We start from the raw sequence: 12,654 nt of genomic DNA, 5'->3' as shown, positions 1-12,654 counted from the left end.
TGGGTGCTTCACCATTGAGTGATATTTTGAAGCAGAATCCAAAGTTTTTTTTCTTTTCTATCAATTTTCACTGTAAAAACTTCAAATCAAAGTCATTCTTGCCTCTAGGCAGATTTGTGTTGGCAGGACAAAGTGCCTGTTTTAATTAATTAAGAGTCATAACTTTTACTTCAAATGTCACTCAGGCATAGAAACTGTATGTGTATGTAAGGCTGATAAAAATGCTTAAAGTTTAGTGTTGTTGGCCCAAAATGAGCTTAAACATGTTTTCGCACAGGTTATATTTATAGTACACATGCTCAGTGTTTCATCACAATACAGCTTTTATTTCTGGCTCAATCCAGACTGCTGGCCTAATCAGCCTCACTCAACCTACCAGAGCTCTGAACAAACGCTCACATGTTTATTTGCGATCTGATTACCAGAAAGAAAAACGGTGAGGACACTTTAAAACTTTACTACAATAACAAGTAGATATGCCTGCCAACACACATTTCTATCTGTCATGGAACTCAACTGTGTAATTGCATCAATGTAGCAACATGATTGACTCTTATGATTCCCCTATCTCACAATTGTTTGACTCTTTGTGGACAGGGGAGGGGGGTTAACTGCCATCTTTGCTATTAAGATATTCCTTCAGGACTTTCTCCTCTAGTGTCTCTACAAGTCAAGATATTTCAGCAGAAATTCGAGTGTTAAACGCAGGTCCTTTTCCATTGTATTAACATTTACACCTTTTTGCATGTTCCAACCACAGACCACTCTAAGGGTTGTGCTCGTGGGAGTTCACGAGTACTTCTGAGTGGCCCTGGAAAAAGAAAAACTGCTGGCTGGGCTCACTGTGACTAATTAAACTGGAAACAACTGCCATTTTTTTTAACATAGCAGAGGAAAGGTTTATGGTCATTAAATTTAGCCATGCACTGTGCTTAAATAGCAACACAGCCAGTATGTTCATTCTCTGCTGCTTCTGTTATTGTTGCTGCTCTACCTTGCTTTGAATTGACGTGGCAGTCAAAGTGGTTGTTCACTGCATTAAAAACAAAAAACTTGAAACGATTGATTAGGATTGTTCCACCTTGTTCCTGCCTTTTTTTTTCTTTTTTTTTACCAGAGTAAAGGTGCCTATTGGTAAAAGTATTTCATTTTAGAGGGAACTCCATTGTGTGTCAGTATTTGGTCAGAAAGAGCCCATTCTCAGCATTAAGGTTCAATGTCTGAGTATTAAAAACTTTATCCATGTGAGACATAAATGCACTTTGAACCAAAGGCATCCTTTGTAAGATATTGTTTATAATTAACTGAGCCAAATTTGTTTTCTTTTCCTGTCTTCCGTAGGAACCCCAGTCAATCGTATTCCAATCATGGCCAAGCAGGTCCTAGATCTGTACATGCTGTACAAGCTGGTGACAGAAAAGGGAGGCCTCGTCGAGGTTATCAATAAGAAGATCTGGAGAGAAATCACAAAGGGACTCAACCTGCCTACCTCCATCACCAGTGCTGCTTTTACTCTGCGGACACAGTAGGTCTTTGCATTTGTGACACAAAGCTAACTAATTAAAGGTGCTGGAACCGATTAAAGAATTTCAGCAGCTTTCCTCATCGTGTGGAAGCCAAAAGCTTCTTCAGGCACTAAATATGTTCATTTCGGGAGCATTTCAGCCATCTTTTCCAGTTGTCCTTCTCACTATGTCTTTTATTTTAATAATTCTAGAGAATTGTTGCGACAGCTAGTTTTACTTCCTAGTGTACATGTGGAAACACGCCTCCTGCGTGCACATGCAAGGATCCGCTCTGGCTGCAGCTTTTAAGCAGACATCTTGTTAGGAGTTGTGTGTTGTTTGTGTGTTGGAATAAGTATGAATGTCATTCATTGGAACCCATACCTGTGTATTTATACACACACACAAGTTTTCTCCACTGGCCAAACTTTTCTCTTTACCCCCAACCACTCAGTGCATTACATCACACATGATTGATTTCCATCGATTTATTGATGTGAATTTGGTCAGAGTTCACAGTGACTAAGGTGGGGTTTGATTGACAGCTTATAATGCCAAACCCTGACTAAAACTATATCGCTCTCTGGATGGAAACCCTTTAGCAGAGGTAACACCTCTCTATCTTGTCCAGCAGTACATATCCCTAATGAGCCTTGATGTATTTTTAATGTTGCTGGACTGTTGTGTAGCATTGGTCGGCTAGCTCTGTCTAATGGATGCTGCTGCTCGTGCTTCTTATTGATCCTTGGTACTTCTATCCCACCATTATGCAGTAAGCACGCATAATGTGTATAGTGTGCTCATTTATGGCATGGAAAACATTGCAGAGCTGTGACTCTGCATACTTGCAGTGCTGCTGTGATGTCATGCAAATATAATAAGTACACCAAACATGTTTTGAGCAAAGCTTTAAAGCAGTAAATTCTATATAAATTCATACATTTAAGAAAGGAGGTTACTTTCAGTTTACTGAAGTGGCTTGATTTATAAATATGCAACCTAATGTCTGTTGTAAGGATCAAATATTAGAGAAATAAAGTTGCAAAAGGTTTTTAATGTGTGAACGTGCACAAAGGATTTGACACGGGGGGCAGAATCATTGTGACAGCACTGCTGGAGATAAAAGGTTAGGTCTTTATTCAAAGCAGTCTTTTTTTGTTCTAAACTAAGGTACAGACAAAAAACAAAAAGTCGCAGTGAAATAAAACAGAGTTATCTCTACTATCTGAACAAATACACTGAGCTATATACACATTCGGATAAACAGTGCATCTCTCGGTGCACATGTCTTCGTACTGCAGCTTTAAATGTCCCCATGTGTGCTTTTTTATGTTCTGTCACATTTATAGAGTGCTGGAAGCTCATCTTAAAAAAAATTGGTCAGAGTGTGTTAGCATATGTGCAAGTAATCTTCGTTAGTCAATAGGTCAGAATAATTTTTTTTTCTACTCTTAGCTCTCTGTGTGAGAGAGCCCATTTGCTGTGCAAATATTTGTTTGCAGCCAGTCAGACAAAAAAAAAGTTGTCTTAAAGTTAAGGGAAATGGAACTAACGCTACTTGCTTTAGAAAATAAGGACTATTTTAAACTGTAAATGATGCGAGCCTACTGTAGAAGAGCCCAACAGTAGGTAGGAGTAAATTACCAGAATAGGTTCACCTTAAGTCAAATAGCACTGGACAATTTTTGAAGAACCAAAATGTTAGACTATTGACAGGCTATTAATTAGACATATTCAGTTTCATATTGGAAGAAGGAGAAAAATGTTTTCTTTTCCTACATATTCATAAAAAGGGTGCTGACGCCACTGCTGTACATGTTAACAGATTCTCTCATTTAATATTATATTTCAGCTGTAATGTTTTGATGTAGTCAAATATTACAATATTATTTCTGATATTTTCTGTGCAAATCTTTCTGTCGTGATCTCACGTATTACTGTGCTTTGCGTTTTCCTTAAGGTACATGAAATACCTGTACCCGTATGAGTGTGAGAGGAAAGGCCTCAGCTCCCCAGGCGAGCTTCAGGCTGCCATCGATAGTAACCGACGTGAGGGTCGCCGTCCGTCCTACAGCAGCAGCCTCTTCCGCTTTTCTCCCTCTCCCAGCACTGCTCCCCACATCCTCTCACCCCCAAAGATGCACCTTTCCAGTCTGGGAGCGGGGGCCTCAGTAGCTATCAATGGCCTTCAGGCCTCACCGGGACCCTCTTTGAAGAAAGGTACGTGCTTGAAAGCTTGAGGTTAAAGAAAACACCAGAATCTGATCTATGCCCTTTGGTTAATAAATAGAAGTGGGGTTTACTTTCTGTTGCCTATCTGGCAGCTCTCAGATGTATATACTGTGTGTTAGTCTAAAGGTCCTTTGGATCAATTAAGGTCACAATGAACTAAGTAAATGTTTATATCAGAAACTACAACTGCTTCATACTGGTTACTATAGCATGGGTGCTGCTTGTTAAGACCTTGAAAGAGATTGTAGAGAAATGCTGCCCTCTGTTGCAGTTTTGAAAAACTACACCTGTGAAAACAATTGATAAACCATAAAATAAAACATCAGCTACAGGAAAGGCTCTGGTTTTAGTAATTTGATGAGGACTTTTCCCTACATATGGAGCCTGACACTTCACAGCATTGTGGTCTGTTTTTGTCAAATATCCATGTGAATGTGAGTGTCTGCTTCCGTGTGTGTCCCTGTGTGTTTTTCTGCATTTTTAGTGTTCATGTCTTTGTATATGTATGAAGTACACCCAGTTATCTGGGTGGAACCAATTCTGCCTCAGGCTATCAAGGCCCTCACCTTTATTACGTCTTAATAACATAGTTGGGGACACTTTGTGAACTTTGCCTTTAGTCCACATAGTTGGGATCTGGTTGATAGCTGTCATTACAATGCTATCTTTTCTGAAGTTACTTTAACTTTGCTGGTGTGTGACTCAGTTGTGAACCTCAGTTTTGACTCATATATTGGATGTAGCTACAAACCAGTTCTACTTTGTTATAAATCAGTGCGTTAAAAAATATTTATAACAACAGAAATTAAATCAGATGGCTAAAGATCAGTTTAATCAAAATGTTTTAGAGACATGTAGAAGGCTTGCAGTTTCTTCTTTGTTTCTCTTTTTGTGTACTTATACTGCTTTAATTACAGTCTGAACCAAAACACAGCCAAATGTATTTGTTAAGAAATGTAAAGGAGTCCAGCATAAAGTTTCAGACACAAATTTTGCTTGTCTTCTGCAAAAATCTGACATTCAGGCTGCTTTTTCTGCTGTTCAGCTAAACATTTCTCTGACAAAATGCAACTTTTTATTTTTTTTAAGATTACAAAGTGGAGATAGATATACATACTAGTAAAATATAACTGTAACCTATACTGAGTTTTCCTTGGGTTTTTAGAGGTTGTGTTTCTGGGAAGTGGTGGTGTTATTTTAAGGTTGTTTCCCCGTGTTTTTTTTTTAATTTAATTTAATTTTATAGAGAATAACCCTTGTAGTACCCCTGTACTTATAGTCCAAAGTCTTTAATCTTCACAAAATAACATGTTTTAGAAATGATGCAAACTTATGTGGATAACTTTAACTTGTGTACATAAAAAGAATAAACATGTTTTATCAACACAACTCCATTTGTGGAGTAAGTGTAGTCGGGGCCTACAAGTTTCTGGCTGTTGTATATATTTGTTTTTGCTGGTGAAACACCCAGTTACCGGAGTATTTGTGTTGTGTTACCAGCACCTCTCTTTAGAAAAGTTCAGTCCTGGGTAACCTGTATATGCTGTAGTTCAAGTGTCCCATTGTGTGAAGTAATGCTGCCTACATGTAGCCACTGTGAAACGCATGCCGATAGGGGTGATTGGGTTACTATAATTCGGCTGTGAATAGGAGACATTTCAGTATAACAGTTACTCAGATGTTGCATACTATCTTCACTGCCCCAGAAAAGGAAATGACACATGTAACCTAAAACCAGATGTCTCCCTACTTCACTTAGAAATTGTGGATCTTCTTGACAGATACATCTGGGGCTTGTCTAAACTCTGGTGTCTTGCAGAATTTGAGGCTCTTTCACACAGCACTCACATAAGCCTTTCTTGAAACATAATAATCATTTGTGATCATTTCATTAAAATTTGTAGTTCCAGTTGCCAGCTTACCTTTTGTCTGAGAGCAAGAAACCATATATATATATATATATTTGTTTTGTTTTGTTTTGCCAACACACAGACCTCACACTTTTGTTTTTAATTCCATTCTGATGTATGTTGCCTAAATACAAAATTGGAATCATTTGGCTGAGCAAAAACATTGAGGTCCTTCATATCAGCTTTTCTATAGTAGAAAAAAACCCTTAAGTACTGGGTTTAGTACAGTACTATGGATAGTACATATACCCACTTGTCCAATCAAGGTGTGGGCTTTACTATTATAGCTCCCATTAGGTAGGACTGATAACCTTTCACATTCACCTTGATAGATTCATGCATTTCAGTTGTCAAGTTACACAGAATCACGAATCACTCCTTTTGACTTATTCAGACTAAACTTCAATTTCTCCTCCAGATGACCTGACCCCACCGATTATGGCTGCAAGACCTTCCATGGCGTTGGCTCTGGGTCAGCAGCAGGTTGCTGGCTTGGCCAGAGCTGCCACACTGGAGCAGCTTAGAGAAAAGCTGGAGACCGGTGGTGGAGAGGGGCCGGAGAGGAAGATGGCCCGCCTGGCAGAAGAGCAGCAGCGCCTGATGCAGCAGGCTTTCCAACATAATCTACTGGCCATGGCTTCCCAAATGCCTATGAACCTGCGTCTGGGAGCCCCTGCTATGCCTACCAGAGGTCAGTGTTGAGAAGTTTGTTGAGATTCTGTCTAAAAAAACCCTGGAAATTAAATACAGTGTTTGTTTTTCTATTGAAGTTAGAGGTATCATATCATGGAATCGCAGTTTTAGTGTGTTTTGAGACATCTGTAAACTTTGGTGAATGTTTGTGGTAAATATCCATCAATGTTCTCCAAAGTCTGTGGATATCTCTAAAGAGCATGCTGCTATCATGGACCCAAACCTATTGCTATACATGGGATTGGTAGCAAAGCATGCATTAGCCAACAGAAAAAAATCTTTAAGTGTAAGATATTGTTAACATCTTTTCACTACTTAAATTTTTTCTTTCTGTGGGGGAACCTGAGCTCGTTTCTTGTTCTCATCAAACCCACCAGGCTAACTCTTCTGCCAAAAACAAATGTGTTTTCCGTTGCAGAGCATGTAGCTGCAACTGATTTACCAAAGCCCATCAGTTAATATGTTTTAAGCTGCTGCACGACTTTGCAGAAATCTGCATACATTCTATTCTGTAATTATTTGAATAATTCCATGTATTTCAGGAATAGCTGACAGTGCTCTTCCCTTGGTTAGATGTTATTAAGTTGTTTTTCTTGACCATGGAAATAATTCTGTCATCATGCACATTAGTTGTGTAGTTTAGCATAAACTGTCATGGGTCAAGGGTCAAGAAACTGACTAAATACATATTATGTATTAATGGTGAAATTATCAAGAAAGAAAATACACAAAAATAATCTCTCCACTGTTATTTATGTTTTTCAGAAGAGAAGCAGCAAGACATGTCTCTGAGTATCTCAACCAATGGAAATTCCAGCATTACTGTCTCAGTAGAGGTCAATGGCACAATCTACTCAGGTGTGTATGAGAGTGGGATTAGGTAAATTTATTTTGATTAACCTCTGGAAGGATTCAAGCATCAATGTTCATTTTTAACTAATGACGTTTCTCCTTTTTCTATAGGAACCCTGTTCGCCCAGAAGTCTGGTGGGGCCCCGGGGCCATCTGTGTCTGCTGCTACTGCTACTGCTGTTTCAGCCTCCCCTGCTGGAACCAGCGCAAGCTTTGGTTTTTCCGCACCTCAGGCCCAGAGCCTCAGCCCCGCATCCTCCTCCTCCTCCAAGGGTCCCGGCTCGGCTGAGCCGACCCCCACCGGGTCACCCTAACTCAGGCTGCCCTTTGTACCTTCTCCCCAGGCCTCTGCTCCTGCAGGAGGCCCAGCATGAATATACAGTACAATAAGAAACCGAAAAGAAACTGTTGCACAACAAATACCTCATCAACCTGTCTTGGCTGTCCAATCATGAACACAGAACCTGAAAATTTAATGATGTATCCAAAATAAATTGCTATGCATTTTATTTTGATCTAACACACACACACACACACACACACACACGCACATGCACGCACATACACACAGGAACACAACACTACAAACACATCATGCACAGACACACATCACATATATATACTTGTTAATCCTAATCGACATGCTAAACACAATCAGCTCAGCCAAAACCCACTGACAGGTGTAGTCACAACCGAACTTGAAAAGTTTTATCTTAGAACATTTTGTTTGTTTGTTGCCATTTTGTTGTCTTTTTTGATTTTGTGTTTTAGAATGATTTTTTTTTTTTAGTTTTTCTCCTTTTACATACCTCAAATCAAATAACCTGCAGTGGTGTCTTTACCTCAGGAGCTGTAGTATATTTAACCTGAATCAACTTTATTTTTATATTCTTTTTGACCTAGTTGCAATCAGGGGAAGTTGGGTAACTGTCACCAGTGGAAACCTGTGTACAGAGCACCCCCCCTCACAGTGATGGGCCTCCAACTGGGGCTGCTCAGGTGTCTTCAACGTGCTGTGGCATCAAACTGGTGATGATCTGATGCTGTAGATCAGCAGATTAAATACCTCATTTCATCCTTTCAGCTGCCCTCAGTTGAGCTCTTGAGAAGTCCATTAGAAAGGTTGCAAAGCTAAAGTTTAAGTAGTTTCAGCTCCATGTGCGCGCACAAAGTTGGGTTAACAGTAACAGGCCCGTTAGAGCCTGAGCTTTGTGTTTCACCCATAGCGGTACAGAGAGGTAGTACTGAGGCATTCCTAGCTCCTGCAGACCAGATTTGAGTTTGTTGTTCCCCTATTTTTATTTTTTTGTGTGCATCCTTCCTCCAGCTGCAGCCACAGAGCTGAATGTCGAGTTGGGTGGCATCGTCATCTCTGACCACACATTGGCCTCTCTGCTTTGGGGGCGGGGGCGTCTCTCTCAGGAAAAGCAATGTGACAACTGCAAGGAATCACTGTCAGTTTAAAGAGACACAAAAAAAGAGGATTAATACGTGAAGAATGCACAAGCCTACGTGACTGTTTCAAAAATACCTCATCAGACTCTCTGAAAAGGAGAGTAACACTACATACCTCAAAAGGCTGTGAAGCCATCGAGACTTGACGCCCCGAATCCTATGTGAACTGAAACTGTTATGGACGTGCTGTCACACTGCTGGTGGTTTTTGGGGACAAAGAAGTGGGATGGGCTAGATATATTTCTCCTGTATTTACTTGTAGAACGTGTTTCATGTTTGCTTCTTCTTTGTTTTTTGTTTTTTTTCCCCCTTTTTTAGGTTCATCAGGTTGTCTGAGAAGAGTGATATATCTGAGGTGCTTTTTCAGCAGAGAGGAACAGACAAGTTATTTTTTCATTGACATGTTGATTTTCTTTCTTTAAAAAAAAAACAAAAAAAACAATGGTGTTTCCATAGGGGTAAGAAAACAACCTTAAGTTTGACTGTGTATGTTGAAATTGCATCTTTTTTGTGACAATGGCAAAATCATGATATGCATTTGAACAATCATGTGACCAGTGTTTCTTTTTTACACCTCCATCCTCTGGTTATTGCACAGCTACATACCAAAGACTAGCACAGTCAGTCCTTATGAACATTTTGTACAATCCTGCTAACAGGATGCTGATGCATAGCAAGCAGGTCTCTGTTGGGCTGCAAAAGGTGTCTCTTTCAGACTCTTTCAAACTAACTGTGAGGTTTTTTTTCACAATTAGTTAGTGGAAAGTGCATTTAAAACTGTAAAGACTGAAAACCCAAATACATGACTTGTACAGGTGGGCATATTCGACCCTTTTAACAGATTTCATTATTTAAAACTGAAGGCCAGATACAGTGGCCTCATTAACAGTTGCATTTAAATAGTTTGTTTAACCTGTTTGCGCAGTCCCTCACAGTCAATGTGGACAGTAGCCCGCATTTTCTTTTATCAATTTACCCCAGGCACAGCTTGATTATGATTAACATGTTATTGTAGGATGCTTTTCTCCCTTTAAACATTTTTTTAAAAGCATTGAAACCCCACAAAAGAACAACATTTTCTAGCTTTACTTGTGTTGAATGTAAGGCATTTTAACTGTTTAGACCTTTTTACGCCTAGTATGGTCTGAGGTGGGCAGCCTTGTTGCTTTTCTTAGATTGTATTTTAGCAATTATGTGTCAGGTTTTGCAGTGCAGATCGCAGGTCAAGGTTTAAGAACCTTTGAGAACTGCGCTGTTAGTCTGTCAGTATAGCCTTCGCAACCTTATATGACACATAACTGTATTTTATAAAAGGTGAGGAGTATAGATGCTGCCTTAAAATTAGTTGCTGGTGAGATCTGGTCCATGCCGGTTTCCCTTTGTCTGGCTATGAAAGTTTTTCTCTTCAGGCTTAATCCTTTTGCTGCCCCCCCCCCCCCCCTTTTTTTTTTAAAATCACATGTTAGACACAAGTTATCATTCAGTTTGTTGTGTTATCAAGTGAGTTTTGATATTTATTTGTTTGTTTTTTTTCCTTTTCCTGGTGGACCTTGCTTTTAGTAACAATCTTCATTATTTAGGCTGCCACTAAAATATTTTCTGTTTTCCAAGTCCATTCTTTCTGTTTCTTGTGCTCATTCTAAGCAATGACTGTTTGATGATGTAGCTTCACTGCCTTTGTACATTAGTGTGTTTGCGTGTGTGTGCAAGCAGGTGCAGTATATTGAGTAAGTAATAACATTAAAGGCACTGCAGGTGGCGCCACTGCTGAATTTTTTTTTTTTTTAATGCTGAATGAGGAGGTGAAAAATGACTTTTAAGAAATATTTAAGTAGATAAAGATTTATCCACATCTTTCTGCTATGTACTCGTACAGAGTAGTGGGTCACTTTTCTTCCTCAGTGTTTGCTTCAACCCAGCAACCACTCTGGTCACTGTCTTTCAAGGCTCCTGTCACTTGTCACTTGTATGGATAGGTGCATTATGTATAATGTGTTGTGCCTGTATACCTGCATCCATGTGTGGAGTGTGAGTGAGTGTGTGTGCCCCCCCCCCTCCACTTCTTCATACCACATTACCTCAGGGCAGTGAGCTGCATTCAGTTTTGCATACGATGTTGAAGCTGCATTGAGGGATGAATGCTGATAGAAGCTGTGGTCACTTCGCAGAATGCTACTTTGGATTTGGTGTCTCTTTTCTTTTTCTTTTTGTCGTCAATAACTGCATTATGGCAAGGTCTCGTTACTCAGGAAGCTGTGAAGTTGGAAGTATGCGGAACCTTTTGATTTTGGAGTCAATTCAATTTTAAATTGTTTAAAAACTAACCTGATCTGTGTACAAACAGGTGCATATGCAAGTGGTTATTGAATACCTCATTTATCAATTTTATGTTGTTTTTGGCTTGTACAATGCTCCGTATATTAATTCAACTGTGGGGTTTGTGCATATTTTTGTACTGTTATTATTATTATGGACATGATAATAATGATATTACTGATATTATAGTTTTCTCTTTGATTAAAGCAAACAAAAAATAGGACAAAACATGAATGCTTGTAAAAACTGGTTTGTGCTGATTGTATTTATGAGGAGCACTTTTCCAAAGTGGTTTTCACACATTCAGTTTTGTTCATATCAGTTAATATAAAGATATGGTTCTCAGGGCTTTTAACTTGTATGTCATGATAAAGTTTTACTTTATATCCTATGTCCCTGTGTGTTGGTTAGTTGCTTTCTTTCCCCCTTTTTCATCTGAGATCACCATATAGGAACACACTAACATGCAATCAACACTCTTGGGGGGGCTTATTGTACATTTTTGCCTTGAAGCTTAAATATTGAAAAGCATTTTTACAATCCTTCAAGTTAATTTTCAGTAAAGCTAACTTTCTCTTCGTAAACAGTCCTTATTAGGTTCAGTCATTTCAATACCAATACCAAGAAGTACAGTATTGTGCAAAAGTGTTGAGTCACCCTTTGTTTCTTTATATTTTGCTTCACAAAATGGCTAGGGTGTCTTCTTTGTTGTTCTTGTTTTCTTGATCTTCAAGATTTTGAAAGACAACAGGTCATGTGGAATCAAGAATATACAAATGTAAAATTTTGGTTTCAAACTGTAAAACACATTGGAGGCTGTGTCATGGCTTGGGCCTGCATTTCAGCCAGTGGCAGTAGGGATGTCAAGAATTCAATTATAAATGCAAAACATTGCTGTCAGACATTTCTTCACCATGCGATGTTGAAAGCATCTGACTAGCAATGGTTTTATTTGTCAGTATAAGGATAATCCCAAACACACTACCACCACAGTAAAAGCAGGCTAGTAACATCGTGGATTGCCTCAGTATTATTCAGGCACTGTGTGATCTTGATATCTTGACAGCAAATAGAATAAAAGTCAGCAGGCCTCCAAAGACGATCGTTGAATGTCTTTCGAGAAGCCTGGAGAACATTTCTGAAGACAACTTAAACAAATTATACGAAGGCTTGCTTGAGAGAGTTTAGACTATGTGGAAGAATTAATGTAGAAATATCAAATATAGAATTCTACACACTCTGTTTTATGTCTTATATATTGTATTTCCGTATATGCTTACACATTTAAATAAATAGCTGCACCTATTGTATTTCCTCTTTTTACTAGCAAAATAGAAATAAATGTGAGGTGGCTCAAGGTTTTTGCACAGTACTATGTCTCAAGACGTAAATCTTTGGTTTAGCAGTGTGAGTTGTTATTGGTTTCTCAAGGGACTCTTAAGCCACACCACTTGCAAACCAGCAAGTTCCTGGAACATTGTGTTCAGGAAATAATGTAATACAAGCAGTAAAAATTCTTATCTTTCCATCAGCCCAGTGTGTTTTCATAGACTTAAAAAAACACACAAAACAAGTTTATTGATTATTAACAAGCAAACATGAATTTGTATTTTGAGTTGATGAACGTGGAGCTGTGGGAGCTGAGAAGGTGACGTTATGTAGGTGGAGCCGCAATGAAGGAGGACCCAGTT

The 12,654-nt window shown here is 39.0% G+C and overlaps 1 protein-coding gene across 2 annotated transcripts in view; it reads left to right on the top strand.

Moving 5' to 3' along the window:
- Positions 1-11,304, top strand: part of LOC134631330 (AT-rich interactive domain-containing protein 3B-like) — a 56,223-nt gene extending 44,919 nt beyond the window's left edge. For both annotated transcript variants that reach the window (XM_063479560.1, XM_063479569.1), the window contains exons 5-9: positions 1,342-1,525; positions 3,466-3,725; positions 6,066-6,338; positions 7,106-7,198; positions 7,304-11,304. In XM_063479560.1, coding sequence (XP_063335630.1) covers positions 1,342-1,525; positions 3,466-3,725; positions 6,066-6,338; positions 7,106-7,198; positions 7,304-7,506 — 1,013 coding nt within the window. In that variant the 3' untranslated portion in view covers positions 7,507-11,304. The remainder of the gene's footprint in view (positions 1-1,341; positions 1,526-3,465; positions 3,726-6,065; positions 6,339-7,105; positions 7,199-7,303) is intronic.
- Positions 11,305-12,654: the final 1,350 nt, after the last annotated feature.

This window comes from Pelmatolapia mariae, linkage group LG1, assembly GCF_036321145.2.
Source record: "Pelmatolapia mariae isolate MD_Pm_ZW linkage group LG1, Pm_UMD_F_2, whole genome shotgun sequence".
Classification (NCBI taxonomy): Eukaryota; Metazoa; Chordata; class Actinopteri; order Cichliformes; family Cichlidae; genus Pelmatolapia; species Pelmatolapia mariae.
Note: the sequence above shows the minus strand (reverse complement) of the source record. Positions and strands in the feature narration are given on the sequence as shown.